Raw genomic sequence first — 24,097 nt, 5'->3', positions numbered from 1 at the left:
GGCAGCCCTTCTGGAAACTCTGAAACTCTTTTTCTCTTTTCTTCCAGATGGGGATCTCTGGCAGAAAAAATGTTCTGGCCTGTGTGCAATGACGCCGTTCTCTCTGCCAAGGGATAAAGCTAAAATCTGCTTTCCTGGAAACCAGCTACTGTCTTTAGGAAGCATGACCCCAGTTAGGGAGAGATTGGGACTTTTCAGTAAAGGAAGGATAGGAAAACAATTTCAGCATCCACTGGTGTAGTGACTAACAAGGATAAAATATGAACACCAATAAATGTTTTTTGTGTTTTTTTTAATTTTTTAAAAAATTTATTTATTCATTTTAGAGGAGAGAGAGAAAGAGGGGAGGAGCAGGAAGCATCAACTCCCATATGTACCTTGACCAGGCAAGTCCAGGGTTTTGAACCGGCAACCTCAGCATTCCAGGTCAACGCTTTATCCACTGCGCCACCACAGGTCAGACCAATAAATGTTTTTAAAATGGAATTTCCTGTTTCTGCCTGACTAGTAGTGGCGCAGTGGATAAAGCATTGACCTGAGACCCTGAGGTCCCAGGTTTGAAACTCTGAGGTTGCCCACTTGAGTGTGGGTTCATCCAGCTTAAGTGTACACTGAACAATTTGAGTGCAGGATCACTGGCTTGAGCATGAGATTAATGACATGATCCCATGGTTGCTGGCTTGAGCTCAAAGATCTGCTGGCTTAAAGCCCAAGGTCACTGGCTTGAGCAAGGAGTCACTAGCTCAGCTGGAGGCCCCTTGTCAGGTCAAGGCACGTTGAGAAGCAATCAGTATGAACAACTAAAAGTGCCGCAACTATGAGTTGATGCTTCTCATCTCTCTCCCTTCCTGTCTCTCTTTCTAAAAAAATAAAAGGAATCTCCTGTTTCTGAGATCTAACCTTCACAGACTATATAATACAGGTCTTCCTCGAATCTTAGATAATTCTAAAGTGTTTTCAACATGTCTAGGAGGCAACAAACATATATCTTGCATTTCCATAGGACATATAGTGAAAGGGACATAAGCATAACACAGCTGACTTCTTATTGACCCTCAGGAATTTGGGGGTTATAAGAACTTCTGTGCCCTGACCAGGTAGCTCTCTGTTGGTTGAAGTGTTGTCCAGATGAACCAAAGTTGGGGGTTTGATCCCTGGTCAGAGCACATGCAGGAATCAACCAATGAGTGCATGAATGGGTAGAGCAGCAAATCAATGTTTCTCTCTCACCCCTTCTTCTCTCTCTCTCTCTAAAAATCAATCAATATATTTTTTAAAAAAAACAGAACTTTTGTAAAGTGCAGAAAGCCCAGAAGATTATTCTAGTCCATAATTAACATGGCCAAGAGAAAAAGAATGGAATTTGGGGTGGGGTTAGGAACCTGAGTTGTGGGCCTAAATAGGACCTGAGTCACTGTGTGATAATGGCCAGTCACTTCCTGGCTCAGTGTTCCTGTCCCAATCTCCCCTCTCCCCAGCCCCTTCCTCTGTCCAAATAAAATAAAATAACAATTTTATTCTTTCTTGAGAAAGTTAAGCCTGATTGTTCTATAAAGCACTCTGGAAAATAGCCAATCTCTGAGGATAGCAATGTGAGATGGTGATTTTATTCATTTTATAACCAATGTCCTGGTTAGTACCTGAAACTATGAGGACTACAAACTTCTCATTTGTTGTTGGAATTCTCAGACCGGGAGGAAATACATAGGTGGTCTGCTTTCCTCTTTTCTTCTGTCCTCTGAAATGACGCTGCTGTGTTGTTAAGAAAAGCCCCGGGAGAGATCTTTGGGAGATAACTGGTTAACACCCAACTAGGTCAGGGAATGAGTCAGGGCTCAAGGACTCGATACCAACCTCTCCCACTGCTGCCAGGAAACCTCTTGGGGTGAGACAGAGATGAGAAAGGAGCCGAGGGGCGGGCCGCATGGCTGCCTGCCCTGGGGCCTCTGGCTTCTTGTCTCACCCTCGTTTGCCCTCCAGCTGTACTGTGTCTGCTGACAGGCAAGCCCTGACAGCTCTCCCTCCCTGTGTCCTGAACTTCTGCTCAGTCTCAGAAACAGATGGCACATTCCACCCCAGAAGTGACACTAGAAGAGATGAGAGGAAAAGGGAAGAACTGAACCAGGTGGAGATGTGTCACTTGAGAAAACAAAATTCAAGAGATGTTTTGTCTAGGAGGTGAGCAGGAAGTAGAAACTAAATTCACCTCTGACGAATCAGAATAAGCAAAGAACGGGAGAGCACCATGGCTGGGCTGACACAGATGATGGAACAGGATTAAGGGCTAAGGCTGAGAAGGACCAAGGAACGCTAGCCTGGAAGCCTGCAAGACTTAAGGGCAAAATGGCAAAAAGTCGCCTTTCTTGTTTGGAGGTCCTCAGCTTTTGTAAATCCATCTCTCTTTCATCAACACCATTCTCAGTTTGTGACAATTCTTAGAGCTCTCCACCAGGGCAAAAACAAAACAAAAAAGCAACAAACTGTTTTAGGCATCTAATGTCCAGTCATGTGTTTCCGTATATGACTTCACGTAGTGCTCACAACAGTTCGAGGAGGTAAGTTTTATTATCTCCATTTCACAGAAGGGTACACTTGGATTGAAGTGATTTGTTCATAGAGTTTGGAAGCAGTGGGGTCTGTATTGGTTGCCAGAGTCCCCATGGATTCCACTCTACCAAGCTGCCTTTGATTTAAAATCAAATGAAATCAAAGTGGTGTCAAAATAGTAGAGATATCTTAAGCCTTCCAAGGAGCAGACCACGTAAAGAGTAACGAACAGAGATCTCTAAATATCTAAATGTAGATATTTTAAAATCCTGGAATTGTTGGCTTTGCATAGGCATCCCTACAGAGATTCCCAGTGCAGCCTTGGTACCCTCTAGTGGAAGTTTTTTGCATTTATACAGCTTCCCTTCAACCCCAAAGAGCTGGAGGGCATCCCAAAATAATGGTTAACTGAAAGGTACATGTTTATGTGTCAGGGTCCATGGCTGGTAGACAAAAGAATACAGACTAGACTGAAGGTGTGCTGAGCACTTGAGAGTCCTAATCAGTGTGTTATAAATGAGCTCAGGCCTTTGTGTATTATTAATAACAGCTAATACACATCACCTGAGACTGTAGTATTTTAGGGCCCTAAAGAGTGACTTTTTTTTTAATGGGAAGAATTGGTGATCAGAAATGTGAAGTGACTTGCCTTAAGGCAGGGTAAGACTGGAATCCAAGTCTCCTGCCTCTAACCCAAAGCCCTTACTACTGTATCACACTTTCCTATTTGTTGGTAGATTGATTTTAGACAGAAATTGGTGTGCATATAAAGTTGTAGGTAAAATCAGGAAATTGTTTTTGCCTTCATTTGCCCAGAATCTATATACACTTCTCAATCTTTCTTTCTTTCTTTCTTTCTTTCTTTCTTTCTTTCTTTCTTTCTTTCTTTCTTTCTTTTTTTTTTAAATTTTATTTATTCATTTTTTTTAGAGAGGAGAGAGAGAGGGAGAGAGAGAGGAGAGAAAGAGACAGGGGGAGGAGCTGGAAGCATCAACTCCCATATGTGCCTTGACCAGGCAAGCCCAGGGTTTTTACCGGCGACCTCAGCATTTCCAGGTCGACGCTTTATCCACTGCGCCACCACAGGTCAGGCATCTTTCTTTCTTTTTTTAAGATTTTATTTATTCATGAGAGGGGAGAGAAAGAGAGAAGGGGGAGGAGCAAGAAGCATCAACTCCCATATGTGTCTTGACCAGGCAAGCCCAGGGTTTTGAACTGGCAACCTCAGCGTTTCCAGGATGACACTTTATCCACTGCACCACCACAGGTCAGGCCACTTCTCAATCTTTCATTCAACGCATTTACAGAATGTCTATTATTGCCAAATATTACTCTAAGAATTGCTTTTATAGGGTACCCCAGCATTTGAGAACAGCCTTCCAGTCTCCTGAACTCTGTGTCTACTGCCCTCCTGGTGCTCCTGGAGCCTCTTCCCATTTCCAGTGTTAAGGTGTCAGATTTCTTTCTGTCTCCCTCCTTGTGCATAGATAATCCCTGGGAACGGAAGTGGGTTAGAAACAGATTACTGTACTCTGATCCAGGGGCTTTGCTCCCTCCTCTCTAAACTTGGCGCTTGGGGGTGGGGGGTAGTCACAAATAGCCTGAAATTCCCTTTTAGGATTATTGCTTGATTTAGCCAGCTGGAGCGAAAGTGGAGCAGGAAGAGGTGAGGGATTAATTCTAGACCTAGCTTGAACAGCAGGCAGCATGAGCTTCTTTTCTGGCTGAGCCAGAATAAGCAATATCTCTTCCTAAACATACCTTTAGAGATAAGGAGTCTGAAGCAGTCAGAAAATGGTAAAGAAAAAGGCCTTTGTCCTGAGCAGCAGGGATGAGTGGAAGGATGGATGAGAAAGCAGAGCAGCTAAAAGAAGAAAGTCATGCAGCACAAAAATAAGAAGTCACATTTGGACTTGGAAACAAACCTGCCTTAAGTAGTCTTAGGTTTTTTTGTTTGTTTGTTTATTATTATTATTATTATTTTTTTTTTTTACAGAGACAGAGTCAGAGAGAGGGATAGACAGGGACAGACAGACAGGAACGAAGAGATGAGAAGCATCAATCATTAGTTTTTTGTTGCGCATTGCAACCTGAGTTGTTCATTGATTGCTTTCTCATATGTGCCTTGACTGTGGGCCTTCAGCAGACTGAGTAACCCCTTGCTTGAGCCAGCAACCTTGGGCTCAAGCTGGTGGGATTTTGCTCAAACCAGATGAGCCCGCGCTCAAGCTGGCGACCTCGGGGTCTTGAACCTGGGTCTTCCGCATCCCAGTTCGATGCTCTATCCACTGCGCCACTGCCTGGTCAGGCAGTAGTCTTAGTTTTTTAAAAACTTTATTTATTAGCTGCGGGAGGGGAAGAGAGAGACAGAGAGGAAGGAGAGGGGGAGGGGTGGAGAAGCAGATGGGGGCGCTTCTCCTGTGTGCCCTGGCCAGGAATCGAACCCGGACTCCTGCACGCCAGGCCGACACTCTACCACTGAGCCAATCAGCCCCTCTCCTTCCTCTCTGTCTCTCTCTCCCCCTCCTGCAGCCAAGGCTCCATTGGAGCAGTGTTTGCCCAGGCGCTGAGGGTGGCTCTGTGGCCTCTGCCTCAGGCGCTGGAGTGGCTCTGATTGAGGCAGAGCGACGCCCCCAGATGTGCAGAGCATTGCCCCCTGGTGGGCCTGCCGGGTGGATCCCAGTCGGGCGCATGCGGGAGTCTGTCTGACTGCCTCCCCGTTTCCAACTTCAGAGAAATACAAAAAATAAAAATAAAAAAAATAAAAAGTTTATTTATTAATTACTGATTTTAGCCTGACCAGGCGGTGGCGCAGTGGATAGAGTGCTGGACTGGGATGTGGAGGACCCAGGTTCGAGTCCCCGAGGTCGCCAGCTTGAATGTAAACTCATCTGGTTTGAGCAAGGCTCACTAGCTTCAGCCCAAGGTCGCTGGCTTGAGCAAGGAGTCACTCAGTCTGCTGTAGCCTGTAGCCCCCCCCCCCCCCCCGGGTCAAGGCACATATGAGAAATCAATCAATGAACAACTAAGGAACCGCAACGGAGAATTGATGTTTCTCATCTCTTTCCCTTCCTGTCTGTCTGTCCCTATCTGTCCTCTCTCTCTCTGTCTCTCCCACACACACAAAATTTAAAAAAAAAATTACTGATTTTAGAGAGAGAGGAAGGGAGAGAGAGAGAAATATCGATTTGTTGTTCCACTTATTTATTCATTCCTTAGTTGTTTCTTGTATGTGCCCACACCAGTGATTGAACTGGCAACCTCAGTCTATCACTCTAACCAACTGAAATACCCAGCCAGGGCTAAGTGGTCTTGGTTTCAACAAAGGGAGAAGTGCTCCCTAGGGGAAGGCAGCTAACATACAGGGCTTCGTGAGAATTTCCAATTCATATCTGGGTTAGGAAATCTCTTGTTTAAGGACACTGCACTGTGGGGACGCTGGGAGCAGGAATGTTACCTGTGTCCGGCACGAAGAACAGTTACACTTAACCAGGACTCTGCTATCCTCTGTATTTCCCTTCCAGGGTCATGAGGCTTGGAAGCAATAGCCATAACTAACCAGAGTGGGAACAAGTATTAACTCACTTAATGAACTAATAACAATTTTCTGAGTTAGGTACTTATTTACCCCCTTTCTATAGGTGAAGAAAAGAGGTGGCACTAAGGTGTAAATTGGGCTCTATAGCAATCTTAACCATTATATGAAAGTCATAGATAATCAACTCTTGGAATGGCAAAGAAGCCCTGCAAACATTATTAGCTAAAGTCACTCAGGAACATTTCCTAGAGAGTCAGACTTCTTGGTTTCCTCTATGTCACCTTCTCTTGGAGAATTCACTTCTGCTCTTCATGCTTTAAAGGGAAGGAAGTACAACATAAATACACGGCAAGCCTATTACTTTCATTTTAATCAATAAACACATTGTAATCAGATTCTTTTAACTCTCCAGAAGGATTTTTCTTCTTCAAATTAACTGTGGTTAAAAAAAAAAAAATCAGCTGTGTTTCTCCTAGAATGAAGGTTACCAGGCAAAACTTCAGGAATTTCAATCTTAGATGTCACCTGCCACTGGGAAGGAAAAAAACTGCAAATACATGCCCTCACTGCTCGTAGGATATTCGAGTCTCTTTGGCTTCATTTAGAAATTTCAGTAGGACAGAAGGGGATCCTAGGAATCTCTTGTATTTGGCGAAAAAATAAATCAACTTTGCTCTCTGCTTTATTATATTTCATCTAGAATTCTATTCATTTATTGAATAAATAAATTCTTGAGTGTCTGCTATGTTCAACACTATCTTTTGTGTGGCTGATCCCCTAACCACTTTATTCCTACCTCTAATTGCAGAATGTGTTCCCTTATACTGCTTTTTCTTTTTTTCTGAGAGAGAGAGAGAGAGAGACGGGAAGGGAGAGAGAAGCACCAACCTGTAGTTGAATCACTTTAGTTGTTCATTAATTGCTTCTCATACATGGCTTGATTTGGGGGGCTCCAGCAGAGTCAGTGACCCCCTTGTTCAAGCCAGAGACCTTTGGGTTCAAGCCAGTGACCATGGGATCAGGTCCATGATCCCGCACTCATGCTGGCGACCCCAGGCTAAAGCTGGGGACCCCACGCTCAAGCTGGATCTATACGCTCTATCTGCTGCGCCACCATTGCCCAGGTTCCCTTCTCTTGTTCTTCTCTTGCTTTTTCTGAAATGTGAATTAATAGGGCTGTACGATTAAGAAATATCCTGTGGTGTTACTTCCCCAGCAGATAGCTCCCAATTTTCCATGGAGTTAATGAGGCAGGAAGATAATATGATTTTCTTTTTTCTTTCCTTTTTTTTTTTTTTTTTTTTTTTTTACAGAGACAGAGAGAGAGAGTCAGAGAGAGGGATAGATAGGGACAAACAGGAATGGAGAGAGATGAGAAGCATCAATCATTAGTTTTTTGTTGCGATACCTTAGTTGTTCCTTGATTGCTTTCTCATATGTGCCTTGACCAGGGGGCTACAGCAGACCAAGTAACCCCTTGCTGGAGCCAGCGACCTTGGGTCCAAGCTTGTGAGCTTTTACTCAAACCGAATGAGCCAGCGCTCAAGCTGGCAACCTCGGGGTCTGGAACCTGGGTCCTCCACATCCCAGTCCAATGCTCTATCCACTGCGCCACTGCCTGGTCAGGCAGGAAGATAATATGATTTTCCAAAAGAGCAGCTAATTTAAAAAAGCCCACTTATAATTCATCTCAGAATGAATTATATGATATTGACTCCCCTTATTATTTTATCCAGGCTGATATGAAACAAATTTACATTCCTGGAGAAACTGATCAGAAGGTAGGCTGAGGATGATCTGGGAAGTATTGGCTGCCATGTGAGGTCAACATAAAACTTAACAGTGGAACAAGTAATACCAGATAGACTATATCAATGTTCTGTATTAATCAATAACGAGTCAATGGAGTGGGTTTCTTCATTTTAGTGGGGAAACCAATAAAAAACAAATTCATGTTTGATTTTCAGGGGCATAGAGTAGATAATAGGAGTCTGTTAAAAATGACTAGATATTGCTCATTTAAATGCTTGATAATACAGGCCAGGCGGTGGCGCAGTGGATAGAGAATCGGACTGGGATGCTGAGGACCCAGGTTCGAAACCCTGAGGTTGCCAGCTTGAGCACAGGTTCTTCTGGTTTGAGCAAAAGCTCACCAGCTTGGACCCAAGGTCTCTGGCTCGAGCAAGGGGTTTCTCGGTCTGCTGAAGACCCACAGTCAAGGCACATATGAGAAAGCAATCGATGAACAACTAAGGTGTTGCAATGCGCAATGAAAAACTACTGATTGATGCTTCTCATCTCTCCGTTCCTGTCTGTCTGTCCCTGTCTATCTCTCTCTCTCTGACTCTCTCTGTCTCTGTAAAAAAAAATAAAATAAAATAAAATAAATGCTTGATAATACATATTCTTTAGTTAACATATACATATGGCATCTAATTTCATGTCGCTACTAATGTGTAATGATATAATCTTAAGCTGTAGCGAGGACTGGTAGGGGAATTATTACCCTTAAAGAATTTGCAATATAGTTGAGAAGTCAAGATTTAAGACAATCCATTTGATCCCCAAATCCGAAAGTAGTCTCTCTCTCCTTTGATAGACCCTAGCACTTTTCCTGGAACTTTGTAGCAATTCTATTCTAGCCTGTAAGCTCTTGTATGCACATAACATAGCTCATATAACTCATTGCAAAATACTGTAGCAAATGCTCAATAAACACTAATTGTCAGAATAAGGTAAGAACCTATGGATAGCTATGGAAAGTGTTGTGTCTGCCACTTAGCAAAGACTACAACACTGGATTTTCCAGGATGATGCTAGCATTACCCATCTTTTAACAACTGAATATGAAGCAGAACAGCATGGTAGTTAGTGCATGGGTTCTGGAGTTAAGACTGCTTGTATTGGAATACAAGTTCTGCCAGTTATTAGCCATCTGACCTTAAGTAAAATTTGCAATTCCTCTGCGATCCAACCTCATATGTAAAAGGAGAATACTCTTGTTTGTAGCGAGAATTTAATTAATATATTTAAATGCTTAAGGAATGGCCTGGCACCCAGTAAATGTTTCTAAGCGTAAACTATTATTTGTTAATATTATTTTTTAATATCCCGTGCCTCTTTCCCAATATGACAAATACATGTTTTTGTTGGTTCACGTGTCTTTTGCTTCAGTGAACGCAGTCATTACGTTTGTTCAATAACCACAGTAGTCATTAATTCCCTTTACTTGACATTAAGAAAAAATTTTCTTCACACAGTACAGATTGCTAAAACTAGGGCTCACGTTTTAAGTTACACAGCGTATCGAGGTCAGATACAGACCAAGAAACTATTCGTTATTGCTCTCGCTTTGCAATCAAAGTAGGCATCGAAAAAAAAAAACCTCTTGTCTCAAAAGAGCCACACCTTTTCATTATTCTCTGAATTGAAACAAGGTGCACCGATGTCCCAATGATATAGGAATGTACCTAGCCCCGGCCACCACAAACTATCATGCGCACGCGCAGCTCGCGCACCAGCGTTCTCCGGTTGGCGCGTGACAGCCGTGCGACCCACCCTACCCCCAGCGCCATTTTAGCGCGCACGCGCAGTCCGTACTCCACGGGCGCGCGCTCGCTCGCGCCGCTCACTCTTCGGCGGAGGGCGCGCGCCCTGGAAAATTCCACACCCGAGCCGGCTCCACCCTATGCGTCTTCTCTCTTGCCCCACACTTTTCACTCTTAGTCTCCATCCCAGCAGCCTTTGCGTGAATAAAATGGCTGCCTCCATGCGGCGGGGTTTGTCTTGCTTATCGAGGGAATTAGGATTGTGGTCCCGGCAGGTGGGTAGGGGCGGGTTGGGTAGAACTCTAGGGGCTGTAGGAAGAGGACAGAGTAGAGAGAAATATTCCCTTTGCAATTGTCCCTGATGAGCTCGGATGATACGAGTCATCAAAACTAGGGAAGAGTTTAAGGTACACGGCACCCAAGTACTGAGCTAAGTGGTCGAGTAGCGAAAGTCTGGGTAGGGCCATGAAAGCTAGCAAGTCCTTGGGGGTTAAGTTTCTCCGGTTTGGTTTGGTTATGTTTGGCGGAGAGAGCTTAAAGGAGGAACACGGAATGGTTTGGAAATTGGTCTCCCCCTTGATTCTCTAAATGCCTTAAATGGAACAGTAGCTGGAAAAGAGAGTCCGGTATTTTCACTGGACTGTCTCAGCAAACTTTGTGGTCAGAAAGAAGAGACTTGGCCATTAAAGGGCTTATTAATCAGTTGGGAAGTAGGACGACTGAAGTTTTCAGTGGCGATACCAATAGAATGAGCAGAATGTAATCTCAATAAAAATAGAGATACCAAGAAGAAGACTTTTGTTATGCTTTGATAATAGCATTCTGCTAATTTGCACATTGAGTTGATGTTTAAGTGTCCCAATCAGACTGAAGTTTCTTTGAAAACAAACCTTGCTTTAAGCAATCTATATCCCTAGGAGTTGACATTGTCCTGTAGCATAGAGAGTACTAAAGGAAAGCTTAGTAGATGTTCAGTGGCATTAGTAAAGGTTGCTTACTAGCTTCTAGTAAATACCTTTAAGTGTTAAGGTAGTAATGCATCTCTCTCCTAACATAATGTGGCTTTATAATTGTTCCTAAGTTATTCTTTGGAGTGCCTTTTCTACCTTTGCTTAGGATTTGTTCAAGATAGTTTTTTTCCAGCTTACCTATATCCTAACCTTTCCTGCCTTCCAGCCAGTCCTGGTGAAGCAGTCCATAGCTGTAGTTCCAGTGAGAACTAAAAAACGTTTCACACCACCTGCTTATGAACCCAAATACAAATCAGAAAAGGAGTTTATAGAACATGCCCGGAAAGCAGGTGTGGTCATTCCACCAGAACATTTGGAGCGTCCCATAAGTCTGGCTTGTACAGGTGAGGCATTGATTTCTGAGACCCAATCTCCTTCTGTCAGAGATCATCTGGAAAGGGGAATGATGTGGACAATGATTGACAGTATTTAATTAACCACAAAATTAGTCAAGCCTCAAGAATGATTTATTTTGTATACACTGTATTTCATGAGGTCATCTTTGGTCTTGTTTCTGCACTATTTCTAAAAGGTAAAGGTGAAATTTCCCCATTTTGTACAAGAAGAAACTGGGGCTCTGAGAGAAGACAGATTATCTTGGTCTGTTTTTTTCTAATGTAACATGATTCTCGCTACATGGAAGTCTAGTTCATTAGTCTACTTTATCCAGGGTCCCTCCCAATTTTATAGTGCCTCAAGATGACTTTTTCTCAGTCTTTGAGTGCTTTCTTAGTTTTCTCCTCTCATTACAGCTGGTATCTTTGACGCCTATGTTCCTCCAGAGGGTGATGCTCGGGTGTCTTCTCTTTCAAAGGAAGGACTAGCACAGAAAACTGAGCGATTGAAGAAGAATGTGGCATCACAATTGTCGTAGGTGTCTGAGACAACTGGGAGTTAATATTAGAATAAAAATTTTTTGCTACTACTTTATTCCAGAGAGACTACCTTGGGTTAATTGTATTGGATATAATTCCCTTAACAACGTGACAGTGTTTTCTTGTATAGTCCACAGTAAATGTATAATAATATGTGCATTCTGATTCTTAGCATCTCAGCCTTTTTTTTTGTTTGGTTGTTTGTTTATTGGTTGTTTTTTTAACATCTGTTAGGGAGTTGACTGTCATGTTTGTAGGACTTTTTTTGTTCAATTGATTTTTAGCCAGAGAGAAAGAGAGAGAGAGACAGACAGACAGACATTGATCCATTCCTGCATGTGCTCTGACCAGTGATCGAACCAGTACCCTCTGTTCTAACCAACTGAGCTATCTGGCCAGCGCTTGTAGGACTTTTTGATTACATATTTTAAAATTGAAAGTAATAAAAGAGAGCATATATGAGAAGCATATATTAGAATTTAAATTTCAGAAAGTAAGAAAAGCTAAAGAAAAGGTCAAGGGGACAGACCTCTTCTTGTGAGCTAACTGGGCTTAGTTAAGGAGCAGAAGCAAGAGCCTTCTGAGTACCTCTTTTAGTTGAAAGGACAGAAACATTTAGTATTTGTCACTCCAAGGTTCTTTAGGTCATATGTAGAATTCTTTGCACAAGTTTATTGAGTTGGTGTTAATTTTTCATGTGGCCATAGCTTAGTTCTCTAAATACAGATCTTACCACATCACCTTTCTTGCTTTAAACTCTTTTGTGGATCCCTGTTACCTGAAGAATAAAATTCAGGTTTCTTCAGTGGTAGCCAAGGCTTTTTATAATCTGGCTCTTGCCTGCTTCTTCATCATCATTTCCTTACTCCACTTTTTTCAGCCTAAATGTCAGCATGTCCAACTAATTGCCAATTCTTTGACAGTATGGTGCTGTGCCTCTGTGTCTTTGGAACGTCTTTTTCAGAAAATGTCTTTTTCCCCTTCTTTTTTTTTTTAAATGTATTTCCATTGATTTGAATAGGGAGAGAGAGGGGTAAGGGAGATAGAGAAGCATCAATTTGTTTGACTAAGTGGTTCCATTTGGTTGTGTACTTATTGATTCCTTCTTGTACATACCCTGACTGGGGATTGAACCCATGACCTCCAGTGCACTGGGTTGATGCTTTATCTACTGAGCAACCCAGGCAGGGCTCTCCCCTCCCCCCTTCTCTACCTGGTAACTCCAGCTCATTCCTCAGGAATCAGGTGAGGACTGTGTCTGCTTTTAAGCCTTCCCTGACTCCTTCTGGAGCTGCCTTTGCTATTATTGTAACTGTACGCTTCTACATACTAATTCTAATAACTATTCTGTGATGATATCCTTTCATATATTTCTCTCCTGGACTGTGTGTAAACTCTTTCGTGTTTGGGTCCATGATGATGAACAAAACACATGTGGTTTTATCATGGAGTTATCATCTAGAATAGGAAAACAGTCATTAAATAATAATTACACACAATTAAATAATTAGAGGTATGGTGAAGTATGAGTGTTATGGGAACATATGACAGGAAAGATAACTTGGTCTGAGAATTCAGGGAAGGCTTCCTTGAAGAACTGATATATAAAGGTGGGACCTAAAGACTTGCTTGGAATTTGGTAGGTAAAGGGATGCAGTAAGGAATAGCAGTCTAGGCCTGACCTGTGGTGGCGCAGTGGATAAAGCATCGACCTGGAAATGCTGAGGTCGCTGGTTCGAAACCCTGGGCTTGCCCGGTCAAGGCACATATGGGAGTTGATGCTTCCAGCTCCTCCCCCCTTCTCTCTCTCTCTCCTCTCTAAAAATGAATAAATAAAATTAAAAAAAAAAAAAATTAAAAAAAAAAAAAAAAAGGAATAGCAGTCTAGAGAGACAAAACAGTACAAGCAAGGCTCTGAGGTGAAAAGAATGTAAAGAGGTGTGTTGATTTTGTGAAATGCTTTTACTCTGTCTATTGAGATGATCATGTAATATTTGTTCTTTATTAATAAGTTATATTACATTTATTTTTAATATACTTCTTTTACATTTTATTTATTTATGAGAGATGGGTGTGGGGGGAGAGAAAGGGAGAGATGAGAAGCATCAACACAAGTTGCATCACTTTAGTTGTTCATTGATTGTTTCTCATACGTGCCTTGATTGAGGGGCCCCAGCTGAGTCAGTGACCCGTTGCTCAAGCCAGTGACCTTGAGCTCAAGCCAGTGACCTTTGGGCTCAAGCCAGGGATCTTGAGATCATGTCGATGATTTCATTCTCAAGCCAGTAACCCTGTGCTCAAGCTGGCGAGCCTACTCTCAAGCTGGATGAGCCTGTGCTCAAGTCAGCAACCTCGGGGTTTCAGACCTGGGACCTTGATGTCCCAGGTTGATGCTTTATCCACTGCACCATCACCTGTCAGGCTACTTTTTATTTTTTTGGAGATTTATTTATTTATTTATTTATTTTAGAGAGAGGAGAGAGAAGAGGAGGAGGAGCAGGAAGCATCCACTCATACACTGTTTATCGCTTCATATTCATTTTGGAATATCCCCTAATTTGGGGAGAAGTATAGTTGCTTCCTATATGTGCCTTGACTGGACAAGCTCAGAGTTTCCAATCGGCAATCTCAGCATTCCAGGTGAAAGCTTGATCCATTGCACTACTCCAAGTTAGGCAATAGTTGTTTTTTGAATGTATCAAGTCCTTTAAATTGAACCTTCTAACTTACACTTAAATTAATCATTCTAAAAAAAGACCAAGGTTTTTGCCTGACCTGTGGTGGCACAGTGGATAACGTATTGACCTGGAATGCTGAGGTCACCAGTTGGAAACCCTGGGCTTGCCCAGTCAAGACAAATACGGGAAGCAACTACTGCGAGTTGATGCTTCCTGCTCCTCCCCCACCTTTCTCTCTCTCAAATCAATAAATATAATCTTAAAAAAATAAAGAAAAAAACAAATATTGTATAAGTAGGTAGACATTAATGGAGGTTAATGTAACCCATGAGTTATAGAATTGAATTCTTTTTTTTCTTTTTTTGTATTTTTCTGAAGTTGGAAATGGGGAGGCAGTCAGACAGACTCCCGCATGCGCCCAACCGGGATCCACCTGGCATGCTCACTAAGGGGCAATACTCCACCCATCTGGGCCATTGCTCTGTTGCAACCAGTGCCATTCTAGCGCCTGAGGCAGAGGCCATAGAACATCAGCGCCAGGGCAAACTTTGCTCCAATGGAGCCTTGGCTGCGGGAGGGTAAGAGAGAGACAGAGAGGAAGGAGAGGGGGAGGGGTGGAGAAGCAGATGGGCGCTTCTCCTGTGTGCCCTGGCCAGGAATCGAACCTGGGACTCCTGCACGCCAGGCTGATGCTCTACCACTGAGCCAACCGGCCAGGGCCAGAATTGAATTCTTTAAAAACGATTCTCATGCTTAATTTTACAGGATACGGAGGATAAGGGAATTTGATGCTAATTTTAAAATAAAGGACTTCCCTGAAAAAGCTAAGGATATCTTCATTGAAGCTCACCTTTGTCTAAACAAGTAAGTGAACTCCCTATCTTGTACCCATTATGTTCTCAGCAGTTATAATTCTAAGCACAGATGTTTTTTCCCCTTCAGGTAAGAGTTTTATGGTAGAAGAACTTCCTACATGGGAAATAATTGGACCCTAGAGTGGTCCTTGACCCTTCTCTCTGCTGGTGGGAGTTTGCACTGTGTGATCTGGCTCAGTTCCACCCACAGATGTTGGGAGATTCTGTTGAACGGCTGGTTTTCACCCACCTGATTCCCAGTTCTTCCTGACCCATTTTATGTGTTTATCTTAATTATGTACATTTCCATATTTTGTATAAGTTTCTTTTGAAAATTTTTAACTTTTTCTTGATTCGACCAAGGAAAAAGTTAAGGCTGGTAGAGAGATGAGAAACCACTGCAGGGCCTGGACTAATTTAAAGTACCAGTCCTTGGACTGCTGCTGACATTCTTGAGCTGTGGTTGCTGTGGCTGTGCTTCAGGCTGGACCCCAAATCTGGACTCTGAAGTCCTCTCTAGCTATTAGAGAAATGCAAATCAAAACAACAATGAGATAACAACTCACACCTGTTAGATTGGCTGTTATCAACAAGATAAGTAATAGCAAATGTTGGAGAGGCTCTGGAGAAAAAGGAACCCTCACACACTGCTGGTGGGAAAGTAAACTGGTATAGCCATTATGCAAGACAGTCTGGTGGGTAGTACCTCAAAAAATTAAGAATAAAGTTACCATATGACCCAGCAATCCCTTTACTGGGTGTCTACCCAGGAACTCGAAACATTGGTATGCAAAGACGTATGCATTCCCATGTTCATCGCAGCATTGTTCACAGTGCCTAAGACATGGAAACAACCAAAGGCTACCTCAGTAGAGGATTGGATAAAGAAGAAGTGGTACTATATGCAATGGAATACTGCTTAGCCATTAGACATGATGATATATGACCTGACCTCTGGTGGTGCAGCGGGTAAAGTGTTGACCTGGAATGCAGAGGTCGCTGGTTTGAAACCCCAGGCTTACCTGGTCAAGGCATATACAAGAAGCAACTACTATGAGTTGATGCTTCCTGCTCATCCTCCCCTCCTTGCTTGCTCTCTCTCCTCTCTCTAAAATAAATAAATAAAAATCTTTTTTTTTTTCTTTCTGAAGCTGGAAACGGGGAGAGACAGTCAGACAGACTCCCGCATGCGCCCAACCGGGATCCACCCGGCACGCCCACCAGGGGCGAAGCTCTGCCCATCTGCCCACCATGGGGCGATGATCTGCCCCTCCGGGGCGTCGCTCTATTGCGACCAGAGCCACTCTAGCGCCTGGGGCAGAGGCCAAGGAGCCATCCCCAGCGCCCGGGCCATCTTTGCTCCAATGGAGCCTTGGCTGCGGGAGGGGAAGAGAGAGACAGAGAGGAAGGAGGGGGGGGTGGAGAAGCAAATGGGCGCTTCTCCTATGTGCCCTGGCCGGGAATCGAACCCGGGTCCCCCGCACGCCAGGCTGATGCTCTACCGCTGAGCCAACCGGCCAGGGCCAAAAATCTTTTTTTTTAAATGAGAGGAGGAGAGATAGAGAGACAGACTATTGCATGTGCCCTGACCAGGATCCACCTGGTGACCCCTGTCTAGGACCAATGCTTGCAACTGAGCTACTTTTAGTGCCTGAGGCAGAGGCTCCATGGGGCCATTCTCAATGCCTGGGGCCAATGTGCTCAAATCAATTGAGCCATGGCTGCAGGAGGAAAAGAAGGGGTGGGGGAGGAGGGGGAGGGGAGGAGAAGCAGACAGTCGATTCTCCTATGTGCCCTGACCAGGAATTGAACCTGGGACTTCTCCATGCCAGGTTGTCGCTCTACCACTGAGCCAAGGTCTTAAAAAAAAAAAAAGATATATTGCCGTTTATGACATCTCTATAGCATTTGAACTGTTGATTGCATTGTGTGCTCATCACCCAAAGTCAAATCATTTTCTGTCACCGTATATTTGTCCTTCTTTACTCCCCTCCCCCTACCCCCTTCTTTCCAGTAACCACTTCACTTTTATCTGTGTCCATGAGTCTCAGTTTTATATCCCACCTATGTGTGAAATCATATAGTTCTTAGCTTTTACTGATTTACTTAGTTTACTTAGTATAGTGTTCTCAATGTGTCCATGTTGCTTGAGCCCCAAGGTCACTGGCTTGAGCAAGGGGTCACTGGTTTGGCCTGAGCCCACCAGTCAAGACACGTAAGAGAAGTAGTCAGTGAACAACTAAAGTGACACAACTGCGAGTTGATGCTTCTCATTTCTCTCCCTTCCTCTCTCTCTTGCTCTCTCGCTAAAAACTAAAAAGTGTGTGTCTGTGTGTATTATATTCTATTTAATATTTCTAGCTGTTTATAGTAGGAGTAGTTTTACAGTAGCTTTTTTTTTTCTTAAGTGAGAAGCAGGGAGACAGACAGACTCCTGCATGCACCCGACCAGGATCCAACTGGCAAGCCAACTACTAGGCAATGCTCTGCCCATCTGGGGTGTAGCTCCATTGCAACTGGAACCATTCTAGCGCCTGAGGCAGAGGCCACAGAGCCATCCTCAGCATCCGGGCCAACTTTGCTCCAATGGAGCCTTGGCTGCGGGAGGGAATGAGAGAGAGCGAGGGAGAGAAAGGAGAGGGGGAGGGGTGGAGAAGCAAATGGGCACTTCTCCTGTGTGCCCTGGCCAGGAATTGAACCCGGGACTTCCACACACCAAGCTGATGCTCTACCACTCAGCTGGCTAGGGCCTACAGTAGCTCTTATGTGGCCAGAAGCAGATGTCTTCTTTTTATTTTTCAGTATAAGTTCTATTGCAAAATAGTGAATTCTTAGAAAAGGGAACTAATTTCTACTGAGGATTTCTTGGCCAGGATAGTGAGGAGAAAGAGTTCATTTAGAGGTACCAGGCTTGGTGGTTGTGGTAGCTATCACCAAGTCAGTCTAATCTATTCTAGAGCTGCAGTGGGAGAAATGAACTGGAATCTTTTCTATTAGCAACAGAGGTGGAAGGGAAGCAGGTGGAACTAATCTCTTACTCATTCTGGGATTAGAGACAAGAATTTTCGAAGGGACAAAGACTTAACTGCCTAGGAAGTAATAAACTGTGGGGAAAAGTCATGAATGTGTATATAAAAGAAACTAATTTGGTCTGGCCTGGGTGGCGCAGTGAATAGGGCATTCACCTGGAACACTGAGGTCACCGGTTTGAAACCCTGGACTTGGCACACATGACTGTTAATCAGTGAACAACTGAAGTTGATGTTATGAGTTGATACTTCTCATCCCCCCTTCTCTCTGTAAAATCAATAAAATAAAATCTTTAAAAAGAAAAACATTAAAAAAAAAAAAAAAGAAACTAGTCTGTGCCCTTTGGTTTATTTGAAACTCCTCAGTTAGAAATCCTCCTAAAACCTTGTATGTACAGGGGCTGGGTTTGCTGTCTGTTTTCTTACTCTTACCACATAGAATCAGCATGACTAGGTCACTGTGGCAGTACCAGCGATGGGCATGGGGAAGGGGAGGATGGACCAGAAAAGCGAGATGGTTGGTTATCTTTGGCTAGGTTCAAAGATGACAGTGTAAGGTACAAGGCCATGCCAGGTGGTTCTAGTGATGTCTCTGAGGTAAGGAGAGAAGACAAGCTTTTGATTATTTACGTTGGATTTTGTTCCCTGTTGCAGCTTGGAACAAAACACCCGTCCCTGCCTGACCTGTGGTGGCGCAGTGGATAAAGTGTTGACCTGGAAATGCTGAGGTCGCCGGTTCGAAACCCTGGGCTTCCCTGGTCAAGGCACATATGGGAGTTGATGCTTCCTGCTCCCCCCCCTTCTCTCTCTCTGTTTCTCTCTCTCCCTCTCTCTCTCCTTTCTAAAATGAATAAATATTAAAAAAATTAAAAAAATATAAATTAAAAAAAAAAAAAAAAAAACACCCGTCCCTATGTCCCAGTAAGGGTCTCTTGCCCACCTTGAGAACGCGTAGCAATTTCAGAGAAATGTTTTTCTGCTCCTGAGATTCAGACCTAACCTCTGTTACCCAGCTCAGGATTTTCTGGTAAATCATGTTATTGTTCATCTTTGTGTCCCTAGGACTTAGCATGTTACCTGGCTTATAGTAGGAAGGAAAAAAATGTTTATAGAAATAAATTGAATTGTTTGCTATTTTCAACTTTCGTACAGGGTACTATACAAGCAGAAGTCAATGATATATATATATATCTCTTTCTTTTTTAGCTCAGACCATGACCGACTTCATACCTTGGCAACTGAAAACTGTTTTTCGGTAGGTTCTCATCCTTAGAATTGTGGAAGGCTGAATACTCATATTATAGACATCACCTTTGGTTTTCTTAGAAGGATCAGTTTTGAAAGTGCAGGAAGTTTAAAGCAAAAGCTGAAGTTCCATTCTTTTTGCCTAAATGGTAGAGACTTGACGTGGACTCTGGTAAGGGCCATGGAAATGAGGACAAAGGAAGTCCCTCAGCAAGCAGTACTGAAACCTCAGGTATAGAGCCTGAAGTCAGGGTCTAGGTCACATTAGGCCAGCCTCCACTTGCCTAAACTATAATAAAGGATTTAACAAGCATTCACAGGGCTTACATTATTAGGTACTTTCGGAGACCGCCAAGGAGGGGGACTTTGTGATTCAAAAATAAGAATCAGTTTCTGCCTAACTGATGGTGGCACAGTGGATAGAGTGTTGACCAGGGATGCTAAGGTCCCCAGGTTTGAAACTCCAAGGTCTCCAAGCTTGAGCTCATTGAGTTCATTGGTTTGAGCACGGGATCATTAATATGATCCCAAGGTCAGTGGCCGGAGCCCGAAGTCACTGGCTTGAGCAAGGGGTCACTGGCTCAGCTTGAGCCCCCCAGGTCAAGGCACATATGAGAAGCAATCAGTGAATAACTGAAGTGAAGCAACTATGAGTTGATGCTTCTCATCCCTCCCTCCTATCTTTCTCAAATAAATTTCTAAAACATAAAAATCAGTTTCTATCAGTTTGGCCTTATCTCCCTAGGGACAGGGATAGCTAATCTAGTCTTAGCAGTTAGCCTTTATTTATTTATTTATGAATGAGAGGGGTGGGGTGGAGAGAGAGACAGGAAGAGAGAGATGAGAAGCATCAACTTGTAATTGCACTTTAGTTGTTTATTGATTGCTTCTCATACGTGCTTTGCTTGGGGCACCCAGGGCAAGCCAGTGAGCCCTTGCGCAAGCCAGTGACCTTGGGCTTCACATCAATGACCTTTGGGCTCAAGCTAGTGAGCCTGTGCTGAAGCAGGTGAGCCTGCACTCAAGCTGGCGACCTCAGGGTTTCGAATCTGGGACCTTAGCCTCCCAGGTTGACACTCTATCCTCTACACTACCACCAGTCAGGCTAGCCTTAATATCCCTGTAAAATCTCACCCTCTTCTTCTGAAATGGGTGGGGAGAATAACATGTATGTAGTCAGCAGAAATACTTGCAATAATTAGCAGAGTATAAAAGTGTATGGGAGGTTGGGGTGGTGAACATACAATATAATATACAGATGATATATTATAGAATTATACACCTGAAAGCTATAATTTTATTAACCAATGTAACCCCAATAACATCATTAAAAAAGTAAAAAAGAAAGTGTATGGGAAGGATAAGGGTATATTAGGTAAGCTGGCAGTTTGGAGTGTGGTTTTCATTGATTTGGAGAAGGGTCCTCAAGGAGATAGGTTGATCTGGAGCTGTGATTTAAATGAAAAGAGTTATAGTGAGGTGGGCTTGAGCAATGGCTTAATCAGATCTTAGGATGGTGAAAAAGATGGTACAAGAAAGCATTTGGTGGCCCTGGCCGGTTGGCTTAGTGGTAAAGTGTCAGCCTGGCATGTGGATGTCCTGGGTTCGATTCCTGGTCAGGGCACACAGGAGAAGCGACCATCTGCTTCTCCACCCCTACTGCCCCCTTCTCTCTCTCCCTCTCTCTTCCCCTCCTGCAGCCATGGCTTGATTGGTTCTAGCACATTGGTCCCAGGCGCTGAGGATGGCTCTGTGGAACCTTCACCTCAGGCGCTAAAAATAGCTCAGTTGCAAGCATGGCCCCAGATGGGCAGAGCATCAGCCCCAGATGGGGCTTGCCAGGTGGATCCTGGTCAGGGTACATGTGGGAGTCTGTCTATTTCCCCTCCTCTCACTTGGAAAAGGAAAAAAAGGAAGTATTTGGTGGAAAATGTTGCATATTGGCTGTAGTATTGCCAGAAGTGAGAACAGGTGTGGAAGGAAGCACCAGTTTCCCAAAGGGAGGGAAGAACTTAGAATTTGTTCTCTTCTGCCCTTAGGAAATGGTCTGGGACATCCAATATAAGACTGTCCGCTGGAGCTTTGTGGAATCTTTAGAGCCACCCCGAGTGGTTCAGGTTCGCTGCTCGAGTATGGTGAACCAGGGCAACATATATGGCCAGATCACCGTCCGCATGCATACCCGGCAGGTAGAGGCACCAGTCTGCTTTTCTCCCAGCTTTTCTTCATTCTCAGGTTGGGCACCTGCTTCTGGAATTCTGGCTACAGCTGCCGAGGGCTGGAGGTTCTAAGGAAAGGTTCCCTTTGGTCTTCCTTCTGTGTCCCTATGCCTTTCCCATTGCTGGTAGTTAGCTGTGCTGAGACAGATGCAAGGATACTTCTCTGCTACCCTTCCTGGTTTAGACTTCCTTTCTGCTCCCCTTCTCAGTCAAAAACTGCTCTAATAATAAAAGGTGTCAGTGGTTGATCAGTTAGTCTAGATTCAGAATTCTGAGATAATTTTTTTCTACCCATTGAAACATTCTGTTATGGTTGTGTGCAAAAACAAACCAACCCAGAAACAAACAACTCTGAAGGCTAACAGGCCAGACTTGCTTTCATCCTTGCAGACCTTGGCAGTCTATGACCGGTTTGGCAGATTGATGTACGGACAAGAAGATGTGCCCAAGGATGTCCTGGAGTATGTTGTCTTTGAAAAGCAACTGACAAACCCCTATGGGAGCTGGAGAATGCACGGCAAGATCGTCCCTCCATGGGCACCTCCTAAGCAGCCCATTCTTAAGGTAGGGCAGGCAGCTTTTGTGGTTTAAGAGGACTGAGGCATCCTAAGCCAGTCCTGTTGGGCGCCACCTAGTGGAGAGGGGGGTGATGCAGCACCAGCGAAGGGGAATCCTGTCAGTGAGTACGAAGGGGAGGGTGAATCTCTCCTGGGTGAGCCATGGCCTTGGATGGTGGATAACTCAGCTTCCTGCTCTTTCAGACGGTGATGATCCCTGGCCCCCAGCTGAAACCCTGGGAAGACTATGAAGAGCCACAAGGAGAGGCCCATAAGCCTCTGCAAGCCTGATGGCAGAAACGACAGCTGGGTTGAAGCACGGGTGATGAGGTGGCTGGGAGCTGTGAAGTCATCCATCTTCATCATGCTGGAGAAAGAACTACCTTTGTGCTCCGCTGTCCTGCTTGGGTCTCTTCAGCAGTCTCATTCTCAAGAACCACAGCTGAGGGCTGGGCCCAGGTTGGGGGCTTCTGTGTACAGCTCTGGACCCACTTCTTTTTTAAATTTCATGCCTACCTTCTGGATCTTTATGAAAGACATCATGTTTCAGAGAACACTTGACATCAGGTTTTCCCACAGCAGAGACTATCAGGAGCAAACAAGCAGAATTTTCTCTTATCACAGGGCAGGGACCAGAGTTTGAAATAAAATACTCTTGTGGTGTTGAATCAGTTGTGGTGGGTTCTATCCATATTCCCTGGTTCAGACCAGAAGTAGATAAGCCTTCAAATGGCAAAAATGGAAGACAGGCTTAATTGTGAGTGATGTAACTTTGGGAAATTCAGACTTGGGAAAAATAGTGTTTTTAAGGGATGATATCATTTAAGAGGACCTTTTCTCATATACTCACTCACTGAATCAATATTTGTATTTCACAGAATGTAAATCCAAAGAAATCATTTAGGCCCTGGCCAGTGGCTCAGTAGATAGAGCAGGGGTAGTCAACCTTTTTATACCTACCGCTCACTTTTATATCTCTGTTAGTAGTGAAATTTTCTAACCGTCCATCGGTTCCACAGTAATGGTGATTTATAAAGTAGGGAAGTAACTTTACTTTATAAAATTTATAAAGCAGAGTTACAGCAAGTTAAAGCATATAATAATAATTACTTACCAAGTACTTTATGTCGGATTTTTGCTAAGTTTGGCAGAATAAATCTTTATAACAACTTACTATAGTTAAATCTATCATTTTATTTATACTTTGGTTGCTCCACTACTGCCCACCATGAAAGCTGGAACGCCCACTAGTGGGCGGTAGGGACCAGGTTGACTACCACTGAGATAGAGCATTGGTCCCATATATGGATGTCCTGGGTTCGATTCCTGGTCAGGGCACACAGAAGTGAACATCTCTCCCCTCTCCCCTTTCTCTTCCACTTCCCCTCCCATAGCCAGTGGCTCAGTTGCTTTGAGCGTGGTCCCAAGTGCTGAGGATAGCTCAGTTGATTCATGTGCGTCAGCCTCAGATGCTAAAAATAGCTTAGCACTTGAGCATTGGGCCCAGACGGGGTTGCTGGGGAGGGTGAATGTGGGAGTCTGTCTCACTGTCTCCCCTCTTCTTACCTTAAAAAAAAAAGAAAAATCACATCCTTCAGCCTTTGGATTGTGTTCTTAATTATCAGCTGCATCCTGGTGTGATCCCAGGAATCAAGGGGGAAGGCAGGGGCCATGGAGCTCGTATACAGTGTCTGTAAAGTCATGGTGCACTTTTGACCGGTCATAGGAAAGCAACAAAAGACGATAGAAATGTGAAATTTGCACCAAATAAAAGGAAAACCCTCCCAGTTTCTGTAGGATGATGTGGCAGCATGTGCGCATGCGCAGATGATGACGTAACACCGTGTATACAGTGGAGCAGCCCATGGCCATGCCAGTGGAGATGTGGACGGTACAAAGGAAAGTTCAGTGTGTTCTGCGGCTCGCTAAATTCGAATCTGTGACCAAAGTGCAACATAAATATCGGCGCGTTTATAACGAAGCGCCACCACATAGGA

The 24,097-nt window shown here is 43.9% G+C and overlaps 1 protein-coding gene and 1 long non-coding RNA gene across 3 annotated transcripts in view; both read left to right on the top strand.

Moving 5' to 3' along the window:
• LOC136327051 (uncharacterized) overlaps window positions 1-420 on the top strand; it is a 32,097-nt gene extending 31,677 nt beyond the window's left edge. Inside the window, exon 4 of the long non-coding RNA XR_010729551.1 lies at window positions 48-420. This is a non-coding gene — a long non-coding RNA (uncharacterized lncRNA). The remainder of the gene's footprint in view (window positions 1-47) is intronic.
• A 9,383-nt stretch (window positions 421-9,803) lies between these two features.
• On the top strand, window positions 9,804-22,768 carry MRPL45 (mitochondrial ribosomal protein L45). Of its 2 annotated transcripts, XM_066255480.1 has the most exons (8): window positions 9,804-9,908; window positions 10,810-10,987; window positions 11,396-11,513; window positions 14,962-15,060; window positions 19,286-19,334; window positions 21,364-21,513; window positions 21,934-22,107; window positions 22,305-22,768. In XM_066255480.1, exons 1-8 carry the CDS (start codon window positions 9,843-9,845, stop codon window positions 22,389-22,391), a joined length of 921 nt encoding a protein of 306 aa, XP_066111577.1. In that variant the 5' UTR covers window positions 9,804-9,842; the 3' UTR covers window positions 22,392-22,768. The 2 variants fall into 2 exon arrangements, with proteins under 2 accessions (XP_066111577.1, XP_066111578.1); XM_066255481.1 differs by lacking the exon at window positions 21,364-21,513 and having other exon boundaries at window positions 9,827-9,908.
• The last annotated feature ends 1,329 nt before the right edge of the window (window positions 22,769-24,097 follow it).

Source organism: Saccopteryx bilineata, chromosome 2, assembly GCF_036850765.1.
Source record: "Saccopteryx bilineata isolate mSacBil1 chromosome 2, mSacBil1_pri_phased_curated, whole genome shotgun sequence".
NCBI lineage: Eukaryota > Metazoa > Chordata > Mammalia > Chiroptera > Emballonuridae > Saccopteryx > Saccopteryx bilineata.
Note: the sequence above shows the minus strand (reverse complement) of the source record. Positions and strands in the feature narration are given on the sequence as shown.